Raw genomic sequence first — 17,657 nt, 5'->3', positions numbered from 1 at the left:
AATCAGAAGTTGCAAGGCCAAATCCCGTGGGCCCAAATTTACTGCATGTCTGTCCAGTCACGTGTCTGTAGGTGGGTCTAAAATGGAGGTTGTTGACGGAAACGGCTCTGATGCAGCTAGTTAGGCATGGTAACTGCTGATAATCACGTGGCTACCGGCTACGACAAAAATAACAGAAATCAGGACGGTAAGCCAATTTCTGTCTTAGCATTTGCGCAGTGTGTGTTTTTGTGGTCTTCTTTTGCGACGCATTCAGTGAATTTTGGTCAGAGCGTGGTGAAACTTGGTGTTTGGGGTCAGTAATAGCTCTGGAAGATAACCAGCCTGTCTTTAGCCAGTTACATGAAGTTTGGAGAATTTCTTGTTTGGTGTTGTTTGTTTTGCGGATTTGTGTAACTGCTCGTTTAATCGTGGCTTGTTTTCGTTGTGTTTGGTGGTTGTAGAAACGATTTATAAGCGATTTTAGCTGAGATTCAGAGGTTTCTGTGGATACCACACGTTGGGACTTATATTTCTCAACCCGTGTTATAACCGATTAAACGTGATCTCCTCCTTTTTCCCCCGGTACCAGGGGCGTGGGGCTTAAGTGGCTAAGACAATATTTACATTTCTGGAATAACCTTAAAACCAGTTATTGGGGAAATATATATCAGTGAGTGTCAAGGTTTAATGATATTACAAGTGGCCATGAAGTCATAATGGGTATGAATACTATGGTAATCTTTTTGAAGTTTTGTTTTTCCTGGGTGTAATAATTGCATTCAAACAGCAATTGGGTGTACAAGTTTGAATTGATTTATTATTTGATTTATTATGTATGGATTTATTATTGAAAAAATGTGTGTGTGTGTGTGTGTGTGTGTGTATACTTGGTTAATAAATTGCAACTTGACCAGGTGCGTGTAGCCATTAACAGGTGTGTGGCATAATTCCGATATTTGACCATCATTCTTGGCAAAGTAGAGTTCATTTAAATTGGTTGGTTTCCTGGCACAGACCAGGTTTTCCAAAACACAGGTTTGAGTTTGGGGCCTTTCCAGAAACTTAAAGTTAGCCTGCTTAATCCATTCCAGAACCAGGTTTAATTTGTGTTTGGGATCAACGTCATGTTAAAATACAAAATTTTGGCCCTAGTTACCAGCTAGCTGTTGATTTGAGGAGAAATTGAAGAATTTGGAGGTAGTCCTCTTCATTGTTCTGCAATGTATAAATATCACAGACAGCAAAAAAGTCCCAGACATGACGCTGCCACCACCATGCTTGACAGTTGGTACAGTGTTCTTAAGCTTGAAGGCCTCACCTTTACCTTTCATAAATTGGCATAACATCAAAATGCAATGAAAAGAAAACACAAGTCTTTCTACAGCATGAACAGAACAAATCCAGCTAACACAGTGAGCTTGCCAGGGTTTCTTTACATTGAATTCCTTCACATTTCAGATGGCATTGAAGTTTTTCACAAAAAGGCTGGTGAGTCGCAGAGTCACCTCATTACAGCAGCCTGTGTCACCGTGAAATTGAAGAGTCCGATTAGGCTTGTTTTTGTCGCTCTACGCTGTGGCCAATTTTGTCATTCTTCGCGGTGTTATGCAATACATATCAAGCAAATTGTTTGTGTTCCCCATTGAAATATAGAGTAGCACCGCCAAGGCTCCACAAAACGCTGGAGAAATATTAGGAGTGGATCACAAGTTAATTCCCCCTGCTCCAATTTTCTGCTGAAGCGAAATGAAATTTGAATTTGCATGGCTTGGGCCACTGCCCCTGAAAGCCTGTGATTTGTTTACATGACAGGGCCTATTATTGAGGTTGTGCTTTGATGTAGGAATACAGTATGGTAATGTCTATCCCCCTAATCCCACCTCACTCCTCATGGTGGAGAGCTGTATCATTCGTGATGTGATCTAAGCAGCTGAGACAAGGAGGAAGTAGTGAAGGAACCAGAAAGGGAAAGCTATATTAATATGAAAATCAGAGTTTGGCTGCATGCTCTACAGTATATCTGACAGCATAGGCCCTTGCATGGGGACGCAGTCACCTAGTGCATTATGATGAGTGAAAGCATTAATACAATATTTTCAGGAAAATAGTTTTAGCACTTTAATAGGAAGAGGAGAGAAAACAATTTGCCACTGCATTCGTTAAGAGTGGAAACACCCACATAAACCTTTATATGCCCATATAGCATTAGCACTCAAGAAGCCAAAGCAACCTTGTCTGTTTCACTTCTGGTATAGCCTTATCATACAATATCATACAATAAATGTAGCAAGAGAAAATTTGTGATGATTTTACTGGAAAAATGACTGATGCCTCTCCGGAGACTGCTTATGTTGATTTACTTTCTCTATCTACCATATATTATTTACAAAGAAAACCTAGGCCTTAATGAGCACTAATTAAACACTGGAGACTAGGAGATGACTGGCAGAAAACATCGCAGCATGTGACAGACATCTGGTGGAAGATAAGTGAGCAGGCGTTGGCAGAGCTGGGAAGAACCTTACATTGGAAGCAGAGTAATGCTGGGGTCGTGTGAACCTGCACTTGAACCTGACTTTCAAACTCTGTCAATCAAGCTGGCTACAGCTGTCATGGTTCACAGGGCATGGGCTTAGAGGATTGGGAGTGTGTGTATGTGTGTGTACTGTATGTAAAAGACTGGATAAGAGCCAGTAAGTCGGTGTGCTTGTTTTGTGTGCAAGCATGTTTGCAGTTTGTGCTGGCTTCTGTGGCTATGTGAAGAGCAAGCTCGCATTTACAGTGTCAGCAATAGAGATTCTGTAACAAAAAAACTAACAAGAAAAAACTGCAAAACACAAAGCTGTGTTTAAGTCACAGTGAGACACAGTGCTTTGAACAATATATCTCCTTCCAGCTATTCACTTTGTCGTGTGTCAGTGAAACTTTGTAAAATGTAAAATTTGAATTTTTTAAAAAGCATAAATATCAAAAATCCTTTTATTAATCACCCTTTATTAATAACCTAAAAAGTAACAACTCTATCAGTATTTCTTTCAGATACACTGTGCTGTAACTGTACACAACAACTAATAAGGACTTTTTATGTTTTCTATAGCTTGATAATGATAAATGGTCACTCAAGCTCGTTAACCCGCTATACTTAGATTTTTACGTACTGTATATACCTGTAGGTTGGGTATCATTTAAATGCAATTAGTGCACAGTTAAATCTTGGGCCATGGCAGCAAGGTCTGACACACTCTGAGGGCAACCTCCTACAAGGGAGGGAAAGAGAAATTATGCAAAGAAGGTGATTTTGGTTTCTGGAAAATTTCCATGTAAAAATTCTTCAGGACGAAAAAGTATAAAATTGAACAAGCCATGGTAAGAACCCAGCGACTAAGCTGATTCACAGAGCATGGGTTTTCTGTGCAGTAGTTTTAAAATAAGTCACTTCTCAGTCCTGTTAAGGGTGACATCCTAGAACACAACTAGCAGCTCTACAATATTATCAGCACAAAATACCACACTGCAGAGCAAAACTGCTAAGCATTTCCCAAATCAGATACACTGTGATGTTATGAACTTGCAAAACATTCTCCAATCAAGGTCAAACTACTGCCATTTGTCAGCAGCACAGGCTTCAATTGTAGAATATGGGAGATGGATTAAACTAAGACTTAAGGAGAAAATCTATAGTGCTACAAACACTGATATAAACTGAGAAACTTGAAAGAAAGATCTGCAGAGACAGTAAAAAGGCTATCTTTTGCATAGAATGATATTCAAATGTCAGTTCTAGTTTAAATGAGGGAGGGAAATGTGTAGGCACATTATACAGGAGATAACGTGGCATAATGTCATTACTCTGCTTTTCCCCAATTCCTGTCTGCAGCTCTTTGAGACACAAACTGATAGATATCCTCTGGGTTTAGATCTTCTTTATGCAGTTCAATGGGGTGTGGTAACCATCATGTGATGGCACTGGGGAAGAGCTACAAATTTAGTCTTCTTTTAAGTGCAAGATACAGTTGAAATGTGGGATACAGTACTTTTATGCACTTAGGATTCCCACAAGGGGAGGGAGATGTAAAGTTTTTCTGTGGCTTGAGGGGAACATTTGGGAGTGTAAAATAACAGTAAAATGTTTCATACCTTATCTAAACCTATTATTCTTTTTATTAAAATTGCCTTTGAATAACTCCCATGTCTACCTCAGAGGAACTGTTCAGGATAAAATAATTTTTGGTCTTTGAAAATTTGGTTTGGTTTAAAATTTGTCAGCATAAAAAGTCAGTGGGGGATAAAGGATCTCTTTTTAATTTCTGAAAGCCTGCAGTTATGTCAACACAACTCTTATGTGTTACAAAGCTTGTGTTTTACACTGATCTGCACTAGCTCTGTTGATAGAAAAACTAGCATATCATGTCTATTCTAAGTTTAAAACTGGCTTATTACACAAAAGTTACGCAAGTACAGCCCATAATCCTAGCCAAGGCATGCCATCTGCAATCTTGTATTCACCCACAACAACTGTAATCTATTCATGCTTTTGCAGTATCTGCCAGTTGGTTGCATATCTAACTAAACCAACCGATGCAGCCACAGCATTACTCTACTACAGATGGCAAAGTAAAATATTCATTTTTATCAAGATGTCATAATGGTCAGTTGTTACAAATTAAACCTATTCAAAATGGAAATACATCCCAGTGAGACCTACCAGTCAAACCACAGCATTGAAAATAAAATGAAAATACAGGTGCATTCTGAAAGCAATCACATTCAACCATTAACAAAACATATGACCAAGCAACTGCAATGTCTTGGAAAATGATTGTGGCATTTCAGCAATATCTCTTGGTTGATCTATATTCAGCCAGTCTATGGTCATTCTAAAGATTCACGACTGACATCAGTTAAAGAAAAAGCACAACGTCTTCTTTTAATGCTTTTTTCTTTGTTGTGTCATGAAATTTCTCTGTCAGTAAGAAGGCTGTTTAATGGACCTCAGACCTTTTACTTTGATTAAATGAACATTTCAGACAAATACTCACACAAGAGAAGAAAATCCGCATCTTTGCTAACACTAAACACAGCTACACTAACTACACTAAACACAAGTATAATGATTGTACAATTCCCAACCAACAGTCAACTTAGAAAGTGCTATAGTCTTTCATGGCTAAGATATCAAGTTTTAATACTAGATATGTGAGAGTGCTGCTTTTCCTCACCCCTTCCACCTAGTCTCATGTCTGCCACACCCACATCACCTTGCTCCCAGTTTTCCCATTAGCCTGTCTATTTCCATTCATCACTCTGGCATAGTGTACAATATATTCAAGATTCTCTGTCTCTCCAAATGTACTCTTCCCAGGTTGTCTTTGGATGTTCAATCAAGCATTCCAGCCTTGTTTTGTCCTGTTTACTTTATTGCCTTCTGAGATTTCTTGCCTTACTTACAGTCTTTATTCTGTTCTCACCCTCCTGTTTTGTTTGCTTGATCCTTTTTTCCCCAATTAACCCATAATCAACTTTTCCTGACTTGCTTTGGTGTGCATTTGGGATGTCCTCACTGCCTTCCCAACATTGGACTGTGACAGGAACTTTAAAAAGACTAACAAAAATTGACACAAACAAATAAATGAATAGCAGGCGGAAGACAAATCAATATTTTATTTACAAAATTGCACTTGCAAGATAACAGGGGGTGTTTAAATCCTTTCATACACAGGACAGTGTTCATCTAAACGCATCTAAAGGCGCTTTATCTACTAAGGTGATTTTGTTCATACAACAGAGCAAAACCCACAGATTTTCTCTATGTTCTGTCTCACCTAAAAAGAACCTCATGTTTAGCAATCTGTGATCCTGAAGTGATCTTACACAGTATCCATCATGAGGCAACCGTAGCCATGTTGTTGACAGTTGCTAATTTTAATGTTACTTTGAGACCGTTCTGTGTAAAATGGGAAATGAAGGAGAACGAAACAGTGATGCTCAAAGAAAGAAATAAAGGAGAAAAGGTGAAAAAATCTAGAGCGTGACATGGAGAATACGAGAAATAGCACATTAGCACTTATAGATTAGATGCCTCTCGTTCCCAGGCCCCACTGCAGCCCTGCAGATGTGCAGCGGTGACCGCGCAACCTGCCGGTAGCGGTCATGTCTTAATTAACAAGCAGACATCTGATCAATAAGTGAGGAAAGATGGAGAGGGAGACGAGAAAGGTGGGCCCGCTTGCATGGTTCAAGGTTTTTGTTTTCTGTTGATGTGGAATAACATTAGAAATCAATAGCACAGCTAGCAGTGCCGCACTCTCTGACTCTCTATTCAGAAAAGGTGAAAAGGAGAACTCCATTTCAATTCTTTTCCCTTTTACCCATCTCCTTTCTGTCACAATAAATCATTACAGGGGATGATTTGTGACAGTATTGGTACATTTTGAATCAAAGCACTGTTGAGGCATTTTATAAACAACTCGTAGATTATTAAAGGAGAAATCTACTCCTTTTCTTGGCTGCCCTAAGAGGTAAACTCAAGGTTCCTCACTTTTGTAATGTGAATCTGCTAAGATATGCCATCTGCATGCCTTTTATAAATGAACCAAATAGGAAAAGCTGCCGTTTTCTTTTTTAAAGCACATTGTCAGTTTATTTGTGATAGCTACTACAGCTGTATGGATGAACGCACATTCAGTGAAAAATCATAAGATTTTAGTGATAGAGATGTGATGTATAGCAGTTTAGGCAAAACATGATATTTGAATGTCTATAAACTTCTTGTTAGTAATCATGATTGACTACAAATGATCTCTTTGACAGCATAAAAAGGATTTGCTTAACAGCAATAATTGAACTGACCGATACTGAAAATAGTGGGAAAGTAACTTATTGATATCTTAGAAGGATAATTATTAATTGCATTCTAGTTGTGTGCTGAGTCGTTGAGACACCTGTCTAGTGCACTGGGAGGACAAGTTGGGAAGACATTTCTAAACCGATGCTGATTCCACAACCATCAGCTCTAACAACTAATGCAAGTTAATTGGATGTGTAACAAACTGTGACTGTTAGATTAGAAGAAACTGATTAGGATGTTTAGGAACAACCCAGGAACCACCAAGGTTCAAGACTGCCATGAACTGAAAACTGCTGGATCACTGTACACAGTAAAATGAGTTTTACATTGCCATGGACGGAGAGGCTGCTGATCAAAAAAAGGAGTCCATCTCCTAAATCGACAGCATCGAGCTTGCCTGAAATTTGAAGCTGTCCACATAGAGAAACCAAACGCTTTTCATTGCTCTGAAATCCTTCCTCTTGGGCATGAAGCTGTCAGATTTAAAGACATTCAGTAGGAAGCGGACTGAGCTGCCTTTAGTACGACAAGTTATGACGTGGCAACTTCTCAACATCTTCAACTTCCCCTCAAACCAACAGGCAAATGGCTGAAACTTGGACACAGTTGGGGGTTCCAACAGGACAATGATTCCAAACACATATCAAGACTGGTTTTGGAATGGATACAACAAGCTTATGCTGGCTTATTATTACTATTACTGCTGTTATTGTGGAATTTGTGTCTCATTTTATTTTCATTTCTGTAAAAAAACAAAAAACCTTTTGTCACTCATTTCCTGTCTCCAGCCATTTCATTTCGCATCCACCTCAGTTCCTATTGTAATCTTGTCAAACCTAGCCACTGGTCTGTACTTTTGGCTGTTCTAAACCATTTAAAGTGAGTCAGGGGTTACATACGCACTCTATATTTTATCAAAAAAAAAAAAAAATCGTAAAAAGCCCCAAATTATCATGACATGCAATAAACAAAAAAAGGAAAATTATCATTACTATGTTATGTTTGTGGGTTTTGAAAATGACATTTTTTGGATAAATCCACACCAACAATTTGTGTTTACACTAAAAAGGATATTGAAAGACAGTGTGTCACTGCAAAATATGTACATCCAAATCCTAACTTATAGATCACCGTGAAAAAATAATTTAATATTTATGTTCAGAGCAATAACATCACATTTACAAACACTTCAGGATGTAACTTGAGACTAAATATTCTGGTGTGTGTGTGTGTGTGTGTGTGTGCGTGTGTGTGTGCGTGTGTGTGGTAGAGAGAGACTGTGTGTATACGTCAGTTAAAGTTTATCAGTGTTTGTGGAGTATTCTGGGAATTCTTGGACAGGATGGCCATTCTGTGATAAGGCTTTCACATTTGGTTGTAGCCAGAAGGCTGCTGAGGCTGGTGGGAACTCTAATCAGTCTCTCCCCACCTGCCTCCATCACCCTCTTTCATGTGAGTTACTGATCCACCTCTGGACAAAAATCGTATGTTTATTTTCTTTTCTTTCTCAGTGCAAACTTTTGGTCAAAAATTGAATTTGATGCCCAGGGGCAAGGTGGAAAATTGGGAAAAATAGCTTATTTTCCTCACATTCAACCTTTTGCTACTCTTTCTAATGAATGGCAGAATAAGATATCTGTGGGAGATGCTATTCTGTGCTGTGGAGCAATCTCTGCAATTTAAAACTCATCAATTCATGTTTACACAAAAAAGAATGAATATTGAAAGACTATGTTTACTGCAAAATATGTACATTCATTGGCCACTTTGTTAGGTACGCCTGTTAGTCATCTAGGATGTAGACACATCAAGATGACCTGCTGAAGTTCACACCTGGTATCAGAATAGAAAAAACTGTGATAGGAGTGACTTTCAATGTGGCATGGGTATTGTTCCAAATGGGCTGGTGCAAATATTTCAGAAAGTGATGGTCTACTTGGTTTTTCCCACACAACCATATCAAGGGTTAACAGAGAATGGTCCATTATCCAGTGAGAGACAGTTCTCTGGATGAAAATACTTTTTTGATGCCTGAGGTCAGAGGAAAATAATCAAAATGTTCAAGTTCACAAGAAACAGTAACTCAAATATACACACATTACAACCAAAGTATGAGGAAGAGCATCTCTGAACTCATAACACAGTCTTGAAGCAGTTGGGTTACAGCAGTAGAAGACCACAGCGAAGGCCACTCCTGCCAAATAAGAACAGTAATCTGATACTACAATTTGCACAAAGAATGGAAAAATGTTGCCTGAAGAGCTTCATATTTATTTTCAGTTGGTACGGTCAGAAGTTGGAGTAAAAAACACAAATGCATGGATCGATCTTGCCTTGTGTCCACAATTCAGGACCAAAGTCTCTGAGGAATACTTCCAGCAGCTTGTTTAATGAAAGTCATGAAAGGTTAATAATAATAATGGATTGGATTTATATAGCGCTTTTCAAGGCACCCAAAGCACTTTACAATGCCACTATTCATTCACTCTCACATTCACACACTGGTGGAGGCAAGCTACGGTTGTAGCCACAGCTGCCCTGGGGCAGGCTGACAGAAGCGAGGCTGCCATATCGCGCCATCGGCCCCTCTGGCCAACACCAGTAGGCAAGTAGGGCAAAGTGTCTTGCCCAAGGACACAACGACCAGGACAGAGAGCCCCGGGATCGAACCGGCGACCTTCCGGTTACAGATACGCTTCCCAACCCCCTGAGCCACGGTCGCCCGTTAAAGATGTTTTGATGCTAAAAAGGTGTCTCACTGGTACTAGTATCATGTACTCCATAAAGATCATGGTGAATGTATTGTATATCTGTCTTATGCCTGCCTCATATTTTTATTTTTCCTTAGTTTTGCATTTGTATTGGCTCAGTGTCACTACAGGTAGCATAAGGTGACACCTGACCTTACAGAGGTTGCACAGGTATTCCAAATTCATGATGGCACATGATCATGATGCTGTTGGCAGAAGTTTTGCTGCGTCTCCCAGCACAGTCTCAAGAGCATGGAGGAGATTCCAGGAGACAGGCAACTATTCTTGGAGAGCTCCGAGTGCAAGAGCATCATAATATGGCCTCCAGCAGGCCACTGGTGTGAATGTATCTGACCAAACAATCAGAAACAGACTTCATGAGGGTGCCTTGAGGCGGTTGGTGGGCTAGTGGGCCTTGTGCTCACCAACTCAACCGGCATGTCCATGAAGGGATGTAAAGACCTCTACAGACTCGGCAACAGCGCCCGAACTGCAATTAGGTACTGAGATGAAATCCTTCGACCTACTGTCAGACTCAGTGTTGGTGCAGTGGGTCCTGGGTTCCTTCTGGCTCATAACCATGACCGGGAGTGGTAATTGTAGTCAGAGTATGCAGGCAGTTCCTGGAGAATGAAGGATTTGATACCACTGACACAGGCAGGTTGCACCTCAGACTGTCCAGAAGTTCAATTGATGCCCTGATCCAGATCTGGGAGGAGATCCTGACAGGATGCATTCATCGTCTCATTAGGAGCATTTCCCAACATTGTCAGGCTTACATATAAGCATGTGGAGGCCTTACAAACTACTGAGTAACATTTTGAGCAATTAAAATGAAATTTCCGAAAAAGAACAAGCCTGCAGAACCATTTTTTTACTGTGAGGTTTTGGTGTTTGTTAATTCAATCATCTGTAGTTTGATAGTTTTCAATTCCATCAAACGATGTAGCATCCTTTCTTTTCTAACACATTACACAGCCCATATTAGTATACATATCCAGCATGTTTTTCTTCCAAGTGAGATCAGATGTGTATTCAAAATGTTCCTTTAATCTTTTGAGCAGTGTAATAATAAGAATATTAGAGACCTGTGAAACTGTTACTTCTGAAACAAAAAGTGTTGCTCGCTCAAATAGGAAACCTCATTGAAACAACATAAATCTACTCGTTATTAAAGAAGGCAAGGCTAAATTTGGAACAACAGCCTGGTAATTGTAAATGTATTCACGTTTCACTGATGTGTCCCTGATGATTACCATTTAATCAGCTGCAAATGCTCTTAATTACAAGATTAGTCTCCTACCAATTAGCCAATGTGCTAATGGTTCTAATCTGCCATTGAAGTTGACTGAATTCTAATTAGGGACTAACTGTTTTAATTCACCTAGGGCCCATCTGATGGGTCATTACCAACCTAGTTACCCTCCTATAAACTCACTGCAGAAAGCAGCACAGGTCCCATTTGGAGAGCAGCTGTGGAGGCTTTATGATCATCATGTGGGTGATTTCCATGCATCATGAAATGACAGTGTTTCCATTTCCTTTCCTCACAGAGGCATTCTGATGACTCACTGAAAAAAAAAACGCTATTATTCTCTGTAATATCACACTTTATGTAAATTAAACGCGCACCATAAGTTCCCTTGATTTTACTAAACAAAGCATGGTTGTTTAAATATAGGAAAAAGAGGGATGGACTCTTGTTGAAGAGTATTGAAATTAAAATATGTCAAATATGGTTATAGGCTTGAAAAAGAGCTCAGCACCAAATGCCTTTTTTAGGTGCCAGTGGACAGAATGGCAAAATTAATTAAACAGATCTTTTGGACAATTACCCAAAAATAATGGATGTTCATAATCAGAAAACAATTCTACTGATAAAAATATCAGTAGCTCTCATTGCCATCTCTCGCCACATTTATGGTTACATTGTTTTCTACAATTGCTCCACATCTGCAAGGTGCTTTGTAACCCAACTCTTCCCCAGCTCCTCCCTCTCATGACATCATCTAAGTTACAGCAAATATTGTTGAGTTTATGCTCTTCTCATCTTGGGATATTTTGTAGGTATACAACCTAACAGATAGCAAGTTGTGCACTAAATATAGCCATCACACCAAACACCAATTCAGGCATTTATTTTTCTGACAGTAATGGTCTTGACTGGCTATTGACTGCACGGCCAGAAGATTTTCAAAGCAAACACTTAACTGAAGTAAGTAAGGTAACTCTTGATCTACAGCTTGACTCAATGATTATTTCTTAATCCTCCAGCCATTCGTCTGTCAAGTTATTTTTCTGATAAATAATTAAGAAATTTAGTATCAGCTCAGTCTGCTCCTTCTCCCAAAATTCTGGTCAAATTAAATAAAAAGGCTGCATTGAACTTAGCCTTTGCAAACTAAACACTTGTGAAAGTTTAAAAGGTTACTATAAGAGTCAGCGTCCTATCTTTCTGAATTACACTGTAAAAAAAAAATCCTAATATAAAAGTATTTTACTGTGTATTTTACAGTTTTGTACTGTTCTTCTAGAATATCGTTACATTTACATCAATAGACTTTGATTTCACATTTCAAATGTAAATGCAATGGGGAAGGCTTTAGGACCCAGGGGACCCAAGTAGCAGCAGGTGCTCGTCGTTTCATTTGTACTGATGAGCGGCTGTGAACAATTGTTGTGTGAGTAGGTGAAGAGCCTGAGAAGTTTTAATTGTCTTCTACACAAACGGTTGTTTTAAACCTCTACAGCAGAGTTTCGAGGTACAGGCTGTTTTTCTTTCAGTGCTTTTTTTAAAAATTCGTTGAAATGTATTTGATGTTTATTGTATTTTATGTTTCTAGTAGTGATTTTAGAAGACAAGCCAGGTGTGCAGCAAACACAATTGTCTGCTGGAGGTATGTTAACTTAATACATTTGACATTTAAAAAAAAAAAAAAAAAAAAAAGTATATTTATGCACTACAATCTAATTTATATTGTACTGCCTTCTGCAGGACAGGCTGCACATGTGAATTTGTCACTGTTTTTTTTCCTCCTTCTCTTTTTCTTTGCGTTTTTCTCCCAAGTTGGTTTTAGAGTAGGGTCACCTTTTAAAACTGATTTTTTTTTATGCTGGGTTTGTTTTTATTTCTACTGGGCTGGTGCAATATTAGTCGGGCAATGTGCAATCCCGGAGCTGGGCTCTTACCTTAGGGGAATTAGGTCTTTTAGAGGTGCTCCGTGTGGATTTGCAGTGAATAAGTTTTATTAAGAGTGATTTTAGTGGCACCAATTATTGCCTGAACTAAAACACAGTGCATGCGATAAGTGTTCTGTTGGGCTCGTATTTATTTGGGGTGGATTTGTTTCTTTTAAAGCAGCGAGCATCTGGGACCACCGGGGTAGAGCAAGCCCTCAGGTGATAGTTGCATTGCTGGCACCCATACGGAAAAGAAATGGTAAAAACTGTGAATACAGAAAGAAATAGTAAAAAATGTGATTACTCATGAAAGTGGCCACTTTCTCATTACTTTCATATATTGTTTTAGTAAGTATCCAAAACATACAAGTTTCATTATATAATTTTTCAAGGGACCTTATATCTGTTTTCACTCTTATATGCTTTTCATACAAGTTTCACACAAGACAGATACAAACTTTATAAGATTTATATATATCTTTTCCATATGGGCAGGTTGCACCAATAAAACTATATTGTGGTCGTTAGTGACCTTCCCCATTTTGATGTTTTAGGCCTTTTGCAAACCCTTTGTTTTCTTTTAAAATAATAAATTTTAACGTATCTGACTGATATCGACCCTCTTGTCCCGTTTATTCTGGGCTCGTTTCTGTAAGAGCTTTGGTCCTGAAAGTTTGCATGAGTAGTATAGAGGCCCTTAGCAGTTACTCGGTGGCTTTTACTCGCTACATAAATTAACGTAAAATCACTGTAATGTAATAAAACATAATTTTCTTTTTTTTTATGTATTTGTCTGTACATATGCATATTTAGATTGTTAAAATACATTCACAAATGTATCATGATTTCACAAATATTTGTCCGTTATTTGAAAATGTAATGCTATGGAAAAATGCATAAAATGATTCTTATAAACTTTTTTTACATCAAATAATTATTATTATTATCATTATTGCTATTTAGGGCAATCGTGGCTCAAGAGTTGGCAGTTCGCCTTGTAATCAGAAGGTTGCCGGTTCGAGCCCCGGCTCCGACACTCTTGGTCATTGTGTCCTTGGGCAAGACACTTCACCTACCGCCTACTGATATTGGCCAGAGGGGAATTATAAAGTGGAATTGTAAAGCGCTTTGAGGGTCTCAAAATGCGCGATATGAATGGAATCCATTAATTTGTTCCTAATTTAATGTTTAAAAGCACTTGAAAAAGGCAAAATCCCATGTAAAATTAGGGCAACAAATTGTATTTTCATTACTGGAAATAACCGTATTTTTGAGTTATTTTCTGTTATTTTACGGTATTATTTTGGCGCCCCAGCTGCCGGAATATTACTGTTTTTGTTTTTTTTGTTTTTTTTTTAAAGATGTTTTTTCTAACAGTGTACCTTTGTACCAATTTCTTTCATTAGGAAGCCTGCTTATCAACATGAATCCAGTCTTTCAATCATTCATCTCACTTCATATCTGGACAGTGGGGGACAAAATGTAAAGTACTGTCTCCAGGCAATTTTTTTTTCAAGTGGTTTCTGCACACAGGATGATTGCAGACACTCAATGATGCCAGTGGTTTCACAGTCAGGTGATTGTAACTGACTGATACAAACAGTGAACATTAACAACAATACAAGCCAGTAGTATTGTTAGACCTACAAGTCAAAATCATTTGTCATTCATTCAGTAGCACTGAACATAAACACAAATATGCAACTACAACAACCTATTAAGGGGTGTGTGTGTGTGTGCGCATGCATGCATGCATATATATGATAAGCTCATAGTTTTTGTTCAAACAGAATGATTTAGGGGGAAAACAACTTTTACGTGCTTGTAACTGTTTACTTATCCATTTTAAAAAGCCCTAAATTAGCTATCTTTTCTGTGGCTTTCAAAAATATTGAGACCTATCAAACACTCTGCAGTACTTTCTGAAAACCTGACAGTTTTGTAGATGGAAATTTACGTAGTTTAAAAAAAATCAATAGCTCATAATGATGACATGGAAAGATGATTTTAAATTTTTGCAGATGTAATTGACAATAATGGACACTGCCAGCCAGGACTGATTTTAACTGACACAAGGTCCAAGAAACTCTCTGCAGACCTTTCTGTTAAAACTGTGACACAGTGTGGATCAGCAGTGTAAAATCATTTCTAAAGTTTCAGTTTCCATAAATCTGTCATCTCAGTGACTCTGAAATAAGGGAGGTTTGGAATGACCAGACCTTTTTATGGAGTTGGTTGTCAACCAACTCTGCCGTTGTTCATCAGTCAAACCTTTATACTAGAAATGCTAAATATAATGAACCAAGAAACACATGAAAGCTCACATCTGAGTTGACAAACAGAATTTAAAGTAAAATATAAAGGAAAAGATTCTATGTCCTGATGAGACCGACTGTTCTGAACCCTGCTGTCGAATACTATGTCTGTTGAACAGCCTAAGGGCAAATACCTTTACAGTGAAACATGGTGGTGAACCTCAATAGCAAGGACAGGGAGAATGCTCAGATGTGCCACGGGAATGAAATCAGCCACAAATCAAAGAGTCCAAAGACTACTACTACTTCTTCATCGTGGCTAAGTTGTTTAGACTGGGAGTAAAATATTGACCCCCAAAATGCTCATCTTTGCAAGTCCATCTTAATAAAGCAGGTAAAAATCTGCTCAACGTGGAAAAAAACAGCTGAAGTGCAAAAATGCTAAGAATCTGAATACTTTCTGAGGAAACTATTACTACTGAACATTACCATATGTAAAAGAGCTTACCTGCCCTGCACTTTGATGTCAGAGATTGCGTAGAAGTATCTAGATAGGTTGTTCTCATCTACCATGGTGGCTCCAGTGGCTGGCTTCAGCAGCCTAATCCTTAGATCAGTGATTGTGAAGAAGTCTCTCAGGTTCTTGGTGGTATCCAACTGGCCATATAGTGAGGCCATGTTGTGTAGTCGAGGCCCAGCAAACAATGCAAAGCGGTCCTTTATCTCAAAACGTACTGTCTTGTCATTCTTCCACACGTACCCTCTAGAGTAGTCCTCGGTACAAATGATGTCCAGCAAGGTCTGCTGGGTGAGGTCATTCGCTGTCTTGGGCTCCATGGTGAAAGCGTCCAGGCAGTCAGTGGCGTAGAACTGGTAAGGGGTCCAGGTCCGGCCGTAGTCGAGTGATTTTTCCAGGACCATCTGTTCTGGTCGGCCTGACTCGAATGTGAGTACGATGTCATCAGTCAGCTCAATTGTCTTGTTCCATGACAGCGTGATGTTGACCTGCAGAGGCTTTGGGTATTTCTTCCATGACGTTGATTGCCAAAAAGTTGTCGGGTTGCGACCCTCAATGTCAAACATCAACTCTGGAGGATGAGCCAGCTCCTCAGTGGCAGCATCACATTCATTGTTGCACATATAAGGATTCTCCTATAAAAAAACAAAAAAAGATACAAGTATCGATTAACATGTTTGTTTTTGCCCCATTCTGTATGTGATGCAATCCAGTATTTAAAAGTATATTCTTAAAAATGTATTACTTTAAAAATGCCCATTGAGCGATGATGTGAGCTCTTTAACATGTGCAAGAAAACTTCAGAATCTGTAATAATTTTAGTGAAAAGCACAAGACAACTGTAGCATAAAAATGAATGCAACATCAAATTTACCAAAAGAAAGTTAAAACTGCACGACCTATTCATGAGAGTGAATTAAGATTTCACAATTTGCTGACAAGCGTTCAGTGTGCAAGGTATGTTGAAAATGCACTTCTTTATACACTGCTTCCCTTTTAACACCTGTACAATCTATCAGGGAGCAACTCCCTCAGCTAAACAGGCAGGCAGGCAATGCTACAGCACATGGATTTGATCAGAACTGATCAAAGCAGCAGTAAAACATTAGAAATGCAGCCAATACTGAAACATTTTAACGTGCCAGTTTACCTTTGCACAGAAATTGTTTTCTACTATGTACTTGACAGTTTAAAAGCTGCCCTTTGTGGTTTTAGAAAAGAAAGCTTGGCAAGTGACTTGTCAAAACGGTAGGTAAATATTTAGTTTTTCATAAAGTATTCAGTAGAAATGCCACAACTTACAAAACAGTTATAAGGCAACATTGAGCAATATTCTCATCCAAAAATATCCCACAGGTTGAGGTACTTTAACTTGAAAAGTTATTTACTTTTACATTGCCTTGTTGGCTCACGATCCCACTGCTGTACTCAGTAACATTCTATCACATTCAGGGCCAATGTGTATTTTATAATCTGCTCCAGGAGACAGTGACCCTCTCACTAAGATGACACTGTGGATGCCATATTCTAGCTGCACGAATTCCCTGCCTAAACTGCCACCCAAATTGCTTTCGTAATTGATATTCCTGTGTTGTATTTCAGGTGAGATGGGAATGGAATCCTGATGAGTGTTTCTTATGAAACACGCAAAGGGACATGCATTTTTCATAGGCCTGTGTCTGCTCTGTACCATAGTGAGTCTGGATGTTTGAGTGAGCATGTTTGTGAGAGGAAAAGAGGAGCTCTTGATGTCTGTGTGTTTGTTTGTGAGTGAGAGGGATAGAGAGCTCTGAATGTGTTTGTTTGTGTGTGTGTATGTATTTGTGTGTGTGTGTGTGTGTGTGTGTGGATGGCAAAGAGAGGAACAGAGAGAGCTGAAACAGGCCCAGAGAGCAGAAGACACACTCCAATTGACATTCCTCTCACCTCTGCTGCAGGAACAATGAGGTTAAGTGCTGAAGAGATTCAGATCAACTGTAAAGCGGTTCGATAATCAGCAATCATCCAACACTCTACACGCAAAATTATCTAAAGGTGAGAAAAGTGCTATCTGCAACATTAGTCACTTATCTCTCCAATATTGTAGTGCATTCAACCCAGACTGCCACTTTCTCTGAAGATCACTG

General features: G+C 38.9%; 1 protein-coding gene and 1 long non-coding RNA gene across 9 annotated transcripts in view; one reads left to right on the top strand and one right to left on the bottom strand.

Moving 5' to 3' along the window:
• LOC113010089 (netrin-G1-like) overlaps positions 1-17,657 on the bottom strand; it is a 65,956-nt gene that overhangs the window by 19,615 nt on the left and 28,684 nt on the right. For all 4 annotated transcript variants that reach the window (XM_026148929.2, XM_026148928.2, XM_026148930.2 and 1 more), the window contains exon 3: positions 15,523-16,166. In XM_026148929.2, coding sequence (XP_026004714.1) covers positions 15,523-16,166 — 644 coding nt within the window. The remainder of the gene's footprint in view (positions 1-15,522; positions 16,167-17,657) is intronic.
• Positions 12,050-17,657, top strand: part of LOC113010090 (uncharacterized) — a 62,425-nt gene continuing 56,817 nt past the window's right edge. Inside the window, exons 1-3 of one of the 5 annotated variants that reach the window (XR_013903102.1) lie at positions 12,050-12,341; positions 12,426-12,476; positions 17,469-17,565. This is a non-coding gene — a long non-coding RNA (uncharacterized LOC113010090). Of the gene's footprint in view, positions 12,477-17,468; positions 17,566-17,657 lie in introns of all 5 variants that reach the window. The other 4 variants (XR_003270279.2, XR_013903104.1, XR_013903101.1 and 1 more) reach the window with 4 other exon arrangements.

The sequence above is a fragment of the Astatotilapia calliptera genome, chromosome 18 (assembly GCF_964374335.1).
Source record: "Astatotilapia calliptera chromosome 18, fAstCal68.1, whole genome shotgun sequence".
In the NCBI taxonomy this organism is placed as follows: domain Eukaryota; kingdom Metazoa; phylum Chordata; class Actinopteri; order Cichliformes; family Cichlidae; genus Astatotilapia; species Astatotilapia calliptera.
Note: the sequence above shows the minus strand (reverse complement) of the source record. Positions and strands in the feature narration are given on the sequence as shown.